This window comes from Callionymus lyra, chromosome 19 (genome assembly GCF_982586985.1).
Source record: "Callionymus lyra chromosome 19, fCalLyr1.hap1.1, whole genome shotgun sequence".
Lineage (NCBI taxonomy): Eukaryota > Metazoa > Chordata > Actinopteri > Syngnathiformes > Callionymidae > Callionymus > Callionymus lyra.
The window spans coordinates 8594427-8605861 of NC_141836.1; the positions used below are offsets into that span (position 1 = coordinate 8594427).

Sequence of the window (11435 nt, forward strand, 5' to 3'; positions counted from 1 at the left end):
GGACTCACTGGAGACAGTTGCAGAGAGGAGATTTGTGGACAAACTACTGTCCATCATGGATGATGACAGTCATCCTCTGAACACCATCAGTGAGCAGAGAAGCAGATGGAGCACAAACGCTCCTTCCCATGATGCAACACCAATAGACTCAGGGACTCATTCATTGCTTGTGCTATTAGATTGTATAATTCTGAGTTTTGGGACAGGAGTGGAGTTAATCTTTGTATCCTATGTCTTGTTCTTAATCTTTAGACTTTCTTTTTAAATAAACTTTCTTCTTGTTCTTGTTTTTTATTAATCTATCGTCTGTGTTGCTGTGTGCTGACTGGAAAAACAATTTCCCGAAGGAGATCTCCAGAGGGATCAATAAAGTTTTATCCATCTTATCTATCTATGTTTGTTATACACTTAGCATTGTTGCAAACACATTTTGGATTCCTTTTTTTGTGATTTTTTTTGTGAATGTGTGTATTCAAAACATAGTGTTAGACTACTACAAATACACTGTTTCATTAAATGACATCACTTGAACTCTTGCAGGTTGGATTATATAAATTGCCACATGCTTACATTTTTTAAACATATTTGTGAAACCTCTGTGTAAGGGTAAGTTTACATTCCACCATGTTAGACTATTACAATCATTCAATTGTCAATCACTCAAACTTTTTCAGGTGCACCTCACATAAAAAATGTAATATTGTATGATAACAGTTCCTTCTTCATATTTAATGTCAAATTAAATCATTTTCTTTTTAAATGCAACACTTGCTAGCATAGCTTAACTAGCTAAAAATGTACCACCTTGTGATCTCTTTTGTACAAATGTATAATGTCATATTCATTTGAGGATGATCAGGAAACAATAATGTGTTCTTCTTTTATTTTTTATTTATGTGTGCATCTTGTTTGTTACAAGATAAAACATTATTTATATGTTACAATAATAAGAAATATAATTTGGGAATTGACTAAATAGGGATTTGAAACCTGGAGGTGTCACCATGTTTTCAAAGCAGAAACAGCAACAACCGCTAAAAGCATTTACCTTTAAAGGTGCCGCAGAAACTTGCTAGTGATGATGATGATGAAGAGGATGTTGGTGCAAAGACCAGCATCAGTCGGGCAGAAGTGACTTGTGATTGATGCCTTTTTTTGTCTGCATCTTTTCATCTCCCAGGCAGCTCATCTCAACGTCTTCTCGGACTGCAGGAATACAGACACACACAATTGTCTCTTTAGTATATGCATTAGCAGAGTTAAGACGCTCTGGGTTGGTGTCTAATAGCTCTGAGGACGAAGACTGCATAGCTTTTATCACTTGAAGGGCACTCAGCTCCTGGACTGCAGCCCTGGTATAACATTAACATCCTAAACATTCACAGAACACACACACATGCACGCAGACATACGGCTGGTCGTGTGTGACCTTCCGACATCCCTGCTAGCCCCCAGTGAGAGCTGAAGTGATGTGTAAGCAGATCAGAGGGTTGCAGCAGAGAGGGGCAGCGACGACGTGTGAGACGGATTTTTGCCACCGTTGCCCTCACACAAACCATCTCCTCACCCGTCCAGCCATCGCTGCTTCATCCCTTCTCCTCCAAACTACTGTTCCCCTCCATCCTGCTTCCCCTCTGATGGTTAATTCATGGAGTCTGGCTGAACATTCTCTATTATTAATACAGCATTATGGCGGCACTGGGAGGAAGGATGGAGGACGAGAGGAAAAATAAGTAGTGAATGAGAGAAAAGGAGCAGATTTTCCCAGAAGCTACACCGGGAGGCATCGTCAGCGAGATAATATAAGAGGAATACTGTACAGCACATGCTGTTATGATGCACGCGATGACTCCTGTCCCGGGAAGAGGAGCAGAGGAAAAAAAAGGAGGGGAGAGACGGTCATGTGACACACCAGCAAATCACTATTCTTTATGAGGGGAAATTCTTTCCAAGTTCAAAATATCACAAGAGAAATTCAAAAAGGGGGGACCGAGAGGGTTTTTTCAGGAATGCAAATAGAGGAGCAGTGACTTGCAGCTGGCAAACATCCATTGCATAAATACGTGGGCATCCTAAAGTAACCTTCACACACCACTCAGGTTGACTGGATCGCACAACCTTTAGGCTATGTGGGCCACAACTCGGCACTGCCTCCCCGTTGCGCACGAGTGCATTCACAGATGGACTCATTTGGAGATTCTTACTGCAAGTGAACCGACATGACTGTTGATATTCTTGTTTTCTTCCTGGCAATAAAACACAATCCAAGCAGAATAATTGATTCTGTTTGCGTCAACTGCACGCTACAGCCACACTACACTTTAACAGAAAAAACACAGAAGTAGTGCTGATTAAAATTATATTCTCCTGAATAAAATAAAACATTTAAGCATAAGATTTGACCCATTCCGCAGCGCTCAGTACCTCATTTGTTAGTATTATTATACACAGAGAACTCAGCAGACCATTAAAGGTTGAATGAGTCATAGAACACGGTGTATCACAGTCATATGTTCCTACGTAGCAGAGCGATCAGGGTACCCGTGCTGACCCCTGACCGCTGCCAAAAGACCCAAGAATGACTAAGAGGGCATTTAAACTAAACCAAAGGGCAAATCATGTTTTATTTAATGTGACAGTCATTCTTAGTCGACATGGGTGCAGTGATTAGTCTGCGGTTACACAACCCCAGACACAACAAGGAATTCATTATTCAAGTTTGGTTATTTAAAAGCTCACATAAAATACCTATACATTTTAATTTTAACCTCATTTTGCCATCTTCTTGTTCAAGAAGACTCTTGAAAAAAAAACAAATCACAGAATTGTTATCACTTTAAAATAGTTTTTTTAAAACACAATACTTGTGATGCAGGGATGGGTTTATTTCCCAATTGAATTTTAATAGATTTTATTGTTTGTGTGATATTCAATCAATCTTATATCTGTAAAAACAATACAAAGATTACCCAGGAACTGAATAAATATAAATGAATTAAGATTGATATCCTATACTTCTCTATGGGCCAAAATAATGAATAATACTGGAATCAGGCTGAAATGTAATGTTGCTTACATTGTATATTAAAACTAGACTATATGAATAAGTTGTTTGTCATCTATTTCCTAATGCACAACTATGATTGACATTTTGATAAGCTTTGTACATATTTTAATTTGTCGTTAGAGTGTAGTAAAATGCACTAATGAATACTAATGTAAAACATAATAATCTATAATGTGAATATACTGTATAAAATAATCTAAATATGCGATAAATATATGCATCTAAACATGTAGAAAAAATATAACAAGATTATTGGTCACCTATTATAATAAAAAGTAACGTGAGGACATTCAGCTTTGATTTAATAATAAATAATATACAAAGAAACGTACAATGCTCAACCGCTAGGTTGCACTATAGCATTCACCTCTTGCTAAGCTATTTCGAACACCTGTTTATTTTGAATATAAGTTACCTTTTTCACTGGCTTGGTGCGAAACTGTTTCACCTACAGTTCCTACTGAAGTCCTTCTCTTATCTAATCTCTAAAATAATGATTTTTAATGAACTTTTAGAAATCGTCAAACATTTTCATGCTAGCCGCGCTTCTTCGTCGCAGACAGTAAGTGATCCGGTAAGTGATTGGATATTATTATCAAGCTCTGTGATTGGCTAAGCAGTTTCACCAACAAGATGATGAAAACAAATAAAAATGTGTTGTATTTTTTAGGAGACCGTATAATTAATAATCTTTTTTTCAACACGGTGATACTCAAAGCAAAAAATGTTTCCCTAATACCATAAGATTTTATTTTTGCACCATGTCAAGAGCTGCCACTCATAATTCATGAAGCTCAAGAGGTTCATATATGCTCGTCTGAAAGTAGACATTGAAAATGAATAAATGAATAACAGGTTCTTAAGCGTTGATGTTCACTTGCATAATGAAACAGAAACGATTTCTTAACATGATATTGTTTTATTTTTTTTTGTGGTAAAAACAATCTTAAGTACCAAAATGTTTCTGCTTCAGCGTTGGCTCGGTCCTTGCACATTTAATGCTAAAACACATTTTGTGGAAGACCTTGAAGGAACATTACAACAGAAGGCTTCAGATGAAACACGCAGCACACACCACAACTCATTTCTGTCAGCTTAATTCTGCACCCGACATGACGGTCTTGACTTATTCATGAAACCTACTCCGACGATACACAACTTTATAAAGCCACTTCAACAGAGCATCCTCATTTATTAACACTCTTTGAGACACAGCCACCGGAATGTTTTTTTTCTCTGGCTGTCAGAAAACAGAAGGGAAGTATCTAAAAAAATCAGGAAGAGTATTGATTGAAATGGAAAGCTGTAGTTGATCTGAATACGCATTAGCAGACATGATGTGGAACCAGAGCTAGGGTTGGTTAAACAGTCTGTACAGTGTGTCGTCGATGATAACACATATGAAGGCTTATCAGTCTTCTGCACAGATGACAAATTAGTGCAGGGATGTTGCCCCCAAGTGGCGGATACGTTTGTCACCGACTAGCGTTCCTGTCTCCGCCACAGTGACATGAATGAACATGAACTCGTGCGCACCCCGCACAGCAGACACAACAACCACGTCGACGACAACAGTGGACTGCATCCGTCACACACACTTAGCCTCCATGTCATATAGCTGAAGAAGGTCTGAGATCACAGCGTCGATGTCGGCTTTGGTAATGTTGTCGGTGAGCACCTGCACACACACAAAGCAAATTCATGAGCACACCTGGACATCAAAGACAGAGTCTGCATCAGACGACCTACATTTCATAGCCTTGAGGACGGAAGAGAGAGGTCCGACCGCATAGAGAGGTCGCATCCCCATAGTAACACACACACACACACAAACACACCCACACACACACACACACGCACACACACACACACACACACACACACCAACAAAAGCTACAACTTTCCTGTCCTCTGTCCAGGTCTATTGTGAAGCTGCCGCAAGGGGGCAGGTGGTCTGTTTTCGGACACAAGCTCAAAAGTACACACCCGTGAAACTCACATCAAAGTGTTTGCACACTCCGAGCTTTGAGACACGCACAGTGTCGTTTTTGAAATGTGTGATACATGTCATGTGGAGAAGTTTAGAGAGGACAAGACAAGATATGACTAGATGGAGGATGACAAAAGTAACTATCTCACCGGATGCTGGATCAAAGGCATCCTTTAAAAGTGTTCCTTCAAAACACTAATATATATATATATATATATATATATATATATAAATAAAATACTTTTACAATAACGGACTTGAGGTGGAAAGCACGTTTTCTTGCAGGGACAAAAACAATTTTATGACAAATCGTTTTTAAAAAAAAATGCACACAGCATTTACTCAATCAAATTTTCATTTTGTAAATGTGTATAAACATTAATTAAAATAGTTAATTATTTATTATTTTTTATCCAATTAATGAAAAAGTTTTGCTGAACACATTTTAGTTTTTTAAATGTTAACGGGATATTTAGATTGAGGTAAAAGGTCAAAAGAAAGCTTTACATGAACCGCTACATAAATTCTCAAGTTTTCTGACAGGGGAGACCAAATTAAAAATAAATTGAGAACAGAAATAAAAAAAATAATAATAAATACATTTATGAATTACTATATAGTAATCTGACAGAGACTATAGACCATCCACTAAACTAACTTATTGGAAAAACATTGTCTTCTTTCTAAAGAGATGATGAGAAGATACACCAGCATCGCTAACAAAAGCAGAGAGAATAAAAACAAGTGATACTTTGAAAAGCAAATCTCATGTTCAATACTACTTTGCATGTTACTATGGATGCCAAAATAGTCAACGTGTGTAAGGTTTAATCTCCAGTGTTAATAAGTTACGTACACTGTATAAGATGATATTTGACTGGAAATTTGCCAAGAAAATCATTTGAAATTAATCATCATTTCAATTTCATGAATTAACTGAACATCATACAACTAATGCAAGTAAAAAAAATGTCATGCCAGTCATGGGGATTAATTATTTTACCATGCATCGATATAAAAGCTTTTTTGCTGACTTGTAAAAAGGAAATAAATTGTAATAATAACAATAATACATTTTATTAAGCAGAAAACCCAAGCTAACAAAGTAGCGGTCTTCTTTTAAACAATATTTATGGTCTGTAATAATTCCTCTATGGATCATCCCTGAATAGTGCACATTAAAAGACGAGTAAGTCCTGATCCAATAAAGAGCGCTACAGGTCAAGGTCAGTTCACCGAAATTCTATCAACCCTTCTGACCAAATCACCGGATGAGAGCTTAAAGTGCACAGCTGCTCAGCCTCCAGCTCCCCCTCCCTACATGATCCTGTGAACTGACTGCTCTGACTTAGTCAATGGAGCCAGTGATCTTAATAAACCGTTTTATAAAGGGCACAAAAGTCAGTTTCTGCATTTTTCTCTGGGGCCTCTTTCCAAGCTTTATTTTTTGGGGGAAAGTACCACAATAAGCAAATAATAACAATTTAAATTCAGATGTAATTTTTTAATGAGCACTTCAATTGTTTGTAGCAACAAGTAGATGTTTCGCTGATGTTTAATAAAACATGATTCTGGATGGTTGAGTATTTAAAAGACTCAAACAAAGCTGAATTGTATATCTAAGTTTAATAGAAGTGTCAAATTGATTTTGCGTTCTAGGTGATCAATCAACTGTTAATCTTTTAGTCTTGCAGTTCTGCCTGTGCTTTATGTGGCAAAAATTAATTTAAAACAAAAATAAATTAGAGAAGAAATGCTGGTCTAAATAAAGTTTACTTTGTCATCATTACCATGCCATTGTTGAAAAATTATTCAGAGAGAACGGCTCACTCAAATCTTTGTTTACCCACAGATGCCACTCAAGAAAACATTTGCATATTCTCAACAAATATTAATTCAATGTATTCCCCTGTCATACTTTTGACCGAGAACTCGAAGAATGTCTTACTGACTTTTGGTTTGTTCCCCTGCCAGACACGCAGCTCTCACTACTGATACACACCTGCCACCACTCTTCCTGCCCAGCAGGTAGCACCACTCCGTAGCTGTTCAGAGCCAGGTACAGCGTTGCTATGGCGATGTGTTGGGGCTTGTGGCGAATGCACATCGTGCCGTGGTAACAGTCTCTCAGCAGCGCCCATGAAGTCTCAGTTACAGGCGCTCGTGACCAGGCGTGGCGGTTAACCAGCGACTTCACCGACAGCAGGTAGTGAAGTAAATACTGACGAGAAACACAGGAAGGACTTTTAAGAATATAGTCATAACATTGCAAACAGAGACATTGTACTACGAGTCCGGACAAAAACCCACCTTGTGAGGATGTTCGAAAGAGACCTGAAAGTTGAGCTGACGAAGGACGAGGAGCTCACACTGCACCACGCTGTCCCGGAGGTCCCAGAACTCCTTGTCACAGTCCAGAGGAGCACTGCCACGGTTGAAATATCTGTGAGGAAGGATGATGGTAGATATGCGGTTGATTGCATTTCATTATATCCCATATTAAAATGAAAGTTCACCCAAAATTAAAATTCCACTGATTTTCTAATCAGCTTCATCTCGACTAAGGGTTGGGAGAATTTTAAGGGTAAACTTTTTTTTTTTAGAAATGATTGTCCCAGATGACTGTTGCGAACAGTACTCGCTTCACTTTGCCAAAAAGACACATAAAAACAATGCAAATACATCCATTCTGCTCGTCTGTAATCCTTCTTGCATTAAAGCCCCCACATTAGAAATCGTTTCATTGACAAAAAAAGATTAAAAGGCTTTATTTTAAGCTCGTTTGTAGCGGAAGTTCCAAGTTTCTTTGCACTGAAACACACTGCTGTTGAAGTCCACAGGTGCAAGATTTAAATTAATCGATTAAATCTGAGACACTGAGAACTCCCACCAGAAACAAGCTTTGGGTGAACCGTCCCTTTAAATCCTCACCCAGCCTGCCCTCTGCTGCATTTGTATGTAAAGTTAAACTAGAGTCAAATTTGCCTGAAAAGTCAAATGTACAGTAAAACATTCCTTTTTATTTGCACTTGGGATACATATTAAATGCTGCTAAACTTTGTTTAGATCTCACCTGTGACTGACGTTGATGATGTCCCGCGTCCTGATGTGCTGCTCCTCCACCTTACCTGCCAGGTACACGCAGCTCATGGCCACCAAGAATGGCTCATAGGAATCCAGACTGGCTCGCTCAAAGAACCTGTGGTACAACACGCACGCTGTGGCTATCGGTACCGATCGCAAGCCCAGTTTGACTCCTGCAAACACAACAAATGAATCAGTTTAAACATTTTACGTTCGTCTCTGTGGACGGATACCTGTCTCTATGATGAAGCGACACACGCGGAAGTGGGTTTTCACGTGCCGGGAAGATTCAGAATCTCTATCCGAGGTAGATTCTCGCCTACGTCTCGGAACCAAAGATCCTGACAGGGCGGCAGAGGAAGAGCCCTCCATGGTCTCGGAGACTCCAGTATAAGATCCTGGTGGGACCACGAGTCAACAAGCTAACTCCACTTAAAACTGAAAATAGTAATAAAAACAGAAATAAAGGGAGACGTAAGTTAGCGCCCAAAAGCTCCTTGTATAAACCTAATATATATAAAGTTTGCAAACATTTGATTTAGGTGAGAATATCCTCGTTTGCTTGCTATAAGACGACCAAGTGGACATCACATGCTAACCAGCTAGCGCTACCGGAAAGTAAACAATGATACTTCCGGCGTTTGCGACCAAAATTAAATGCAACATAATAATTTATTTAGAAATACGGATAAATAACTAATTGTTCCCAGTCATATAATTACATGCATAATAAAATATAAAATAATTAAAATAATAATATTAATAATAATGACAAACTACAATATACTGCAGTAGTGATGACTTTAAAATTGTCGTTTAGAATCAGAAACTTCTATTGCCAGAGTTGTAAATACAACACAGGATTTTATTTTTTTTACGGTGGCATTATAGAATACCTTTCCTGAGCTGTTAAACAAGACTAATGAATTATGTATTTAATTTGATATTCTGCCAGAATCAAATTTAATTGTCGAGGAGGTGGATCTTTGTGTGTCACCCAGTCTAATCGTGAAATAATGAATATTGAATGAGATCTAGATGACCGTCTTTCCTGTCCAGGAAAAGTCTGGACTGCTGTAATTTGTGTTGCTTGGCAACCTGTCAACACAAAGGATCGGCTGCAGACTGTGAAACATGTCCTTCAGTTTCTCTGCTAATCAGGTAAATTCAGATGGAATTGCATGTTAAACAGGAATGACATGAATGTGGAGCTGCTGCTAAAGTTTGTCTCTCGGTCGGCAGTACGAAGGCGCTTTCCGGGCCCAGAGGCTCCAGAACTGGTGTCAGGCTAAGCCTTTCAAAGAGGTACCTGCTATCAGCATTTCTGTCCCGCTAGAGTCAGACTGAATTCACAGTCAATGCGGGTCGCACTGTCATCAACAAATTAATTCTTCAGCGTTTCAGCTGAGAGTGTGCATGATGTTTGAATACAAAATATTCAAAGTGTTGGACTCAAAAGTTGTTACAATGATCCCACAAACTTTGTCACATACGTTATTCAAATTCAGAAGTTATAATCAAATAACTTTTATCAAGTTCCTCATTCAACTCCCTTACATGTTTTACTTAGCAGAGGCCAAATGCAAAGCAGGGTCATAGCAAATTTGTTGCCAACGATCGAGGTCATCTCCTGCCAGGAGTGAAGGTAAGAGCAGAACTTTATTTTCCTCGACATTTAAGAATGACGCATGTGGGCCACAGAGAGGAAGTTCCTGGCCTGACTTCAAGGGGACCTGGGATCTTCCTGCTCGCATCCCAGCACAGAGCATCAACCCCACTGGTCGTTCTGACGAGGGTCTTCGAAGGCTCAGAGCCTGGGGCATCGACCCAAACAACTCACAACCACAGAGAGTTCACACCAAGGCAAAGGTTTGACAGAAATATATATTGGAAACGCACCTAGACTGCATGCCTACGACAAGCTCCTCATTTTACCAATTGTAGAAAAATAACTATCAATAAATCTGAGATTACATTATAAGAATTTTATGACAACCTTTTGAGTTTTGCAACCACCAGTTGAAATATAACCTCCTTGGCAGGGGTAATTATGTTCTGGTCTGGTCTTTATGGCACCATAGTTGAAAAGGCGTCACTTAATCCCGACAGGTCTGAACTTTAAGTTAAGCTTTGGATAAACATGGCTCATCATATGATAATGATCCTTAAAGTGTTTATTTAACAAGAATATCAGGTTCTACAGGAAGATTAAAATTGTTCAGGTTTCACTAATATCTCGTCTACTCTGGACCCCCCAGGCTGAGGCAGACCAGCAGGTCAACTCCACTGTAACTGAAGACTGTCCCGCGGCTCAGGGCATGGGACTGGATCGACCGAACAGCCAGGACCAGACACCTTTGACCCAACCCGACCTTGATGACGAAGAAGCACATCGAGTAGCAGCAGTGAGGCCTGCGACCCGAGAGAGAAGCAGCTGCCAAAGTGCTCTGACGCCGCCAGCTTTAACCTCAACAAAACAGACAGAATTAGTTTGATGAAGTGAATCCTGCTTGGTAAAAAAAAACAGCATATAATCAGTAATAATTAACCAAAGTAATCGTTTAAAAAAGTGGAATCAGAAAAAAGGTGGTTCAGATGCTACTTAGGGAAAATATAAAAGTATAAAAAAAGACCAGAAATAATAAGAAATGTTCTCCTCTCTGCTCTTTTAATCTCTTAAAAGATCTTGATTAGCCGAAAATATCGTTATTACATTTTAGAAATATTTTATTAATGTTTAAACCTTTTTTAAGGGTTAAAAAGGGGAATATTGTGTGTATAAGTTTTTGAAAATTATGTATGATTTTAAGTGTATGATTCAAGGTTTATGTTTGTATTCAATGTAAAGATTTACTGTAAACTGATATAAAGGACAAGATGAGTGTAAAATAAATGTTTAAAGTGAGAATTTACATTCCCCCCCGGCCCCCCATTATTTTAGAACCAATTCACTTAATGTTTACAATGTTATTTTACTAAACATGTTTTTACTTTTGCTGGATTAAATAATCAAGGGTTTATTGTTCAACACAAAGGATTTACTCCCCGTCAACAATATCTCATTGTACTGAGCCCCGTGACTGAAACTACAGCCGGGGAATGTAGCCTCCTCTCTGGAAACATGTGTTTTAGTCATCATTGGTTAAGTTTGTGGTCACACAAAAATTAATAACTATTTAAAAATGCAACCTAAAAAAAATAAACATGGGGAGACCCGAAACTTTCACAACAGATTTATCTTAATTTCTGTTGAAAGCCAGTTCTGCTTTACAAACATTTTAAGATGCAACATCT

At 38.5% G+C, this 11435-nt stretch overlaps 2 protein-coding genes across 5 annotated transcripts; one reads left to right on the forward strand and one right to left on the reverse strand.

Moving 5' to 3' along the window:
* Positions 1–3989: 3989 nt before the first annotated feature.
* ccnq (cyclin Q) lies at positions 3990–8743 on the reverse strand. 2 transcript variants are annotated; one of them, XM_087781332.1, is made up of 6 exons: positions 8673–8705; positions 8375–8579; positions 8131–8314; positions 7368–7500; positions 7060–7278; positions 3990–4745 (listed from the first exon to the last, which is right to left on the reverse strand). In XM_087781332.1, the coding sequence occupies exons 2-6, from the start codon at positions 8511–8513 to the stop codon at positions 4656–4658; spliced, it is 765 nt and encodes a 254-aa protein (XP_087637458.1). In that variant the 5' UTR covers positions 8514–8579; positions 8673–8705; the 3' UTR covers positions 3990–4655. The 2 variants fall into 2 exon arrangements, with proteins under 2 accessions (XP_087637458.1, XP_087637457.1); XM_087781331.1 differs by having other exon boundaries at positions 8375–8743.
* Positions 8744–9274: 531 nt separating this feature from the next.
* Positions 9275–11301, forward strand: cfap126 (cilia and flagella associated protein 126). Of its 3 annotated transcripts, none has more exons than XM_087781833.1 (5): positions 9275–9302; positions 9384–9446; positions 9712–9786; positions 9843–10010; positions 10400–11301. In XM_087781833.1, the coding sequence occupies exons 1-5, from the start codon at positions 9276–9278 to the stop codon at positions 10634–10636; spliced, it is 570 nt and encodes a 189-aa protein (XP_087637959.1). In that variant the 5' UTR covers position 9275; the 3' UTR covers positions 10637–11301. The 3 variants fall into 3 exon arrangements, with proteins under 3 accessions (XP_087637959.1, XP_087637961.1, XP_087637960.1); XM_087781835.1 differs by having other exon boundaries at positions 10406–11301; XM_087781834.1 differs by having other exon boundaries at positions 9715–9786.
* Positions 11302–11435: the final 134 nt, after the last annotated feature.

Bases quoted from the DNA above. Each gene is read 5' to 3' on its own strand.
- ccnq (XM_087781331.1), bottom strand. From the start codon at position 8,513: ATGGAGGGCTCTTCCTCTGCCGCCCTGTCAGGATCTTTGGTTCCGAGA. The intron at 7,279-7,367 runs GTGGGTTTTTGT...GTTTCTCGTCAG, and splicing joins CTTTCGAACATCCTCACAAG to TATTTACTTCACTACCTGCT. The intron at 4,746-7,059 runs GTGTGTATCAGT...GTGTGTGTGCAG, and splicing joins GGCAGGAAGAGTGGTGGCAG to GTGCTCACCGACAACATTAC.
- cfap126 (XM_087781833.1), top strand. From the start codon at position 9,276: ATGTCCTTCAGTTTCTCTGCTAATCAG. The intron at 9,447-9,711 runs GTACCTGCTATC...TGTTTTACTTAG, and splicing joins AGGCTAAGCCTTTCAAAGAG to CAGAGGCCAAATGCAAAGCA. The intron at 9,787-9,842 runs GTAAGAGCAGAA...TGTGGGCCACAG, and splicing joins ATCTCCTGCCAGGAGTGAAG to AGAGGAAGTTCCTGGCCTGA.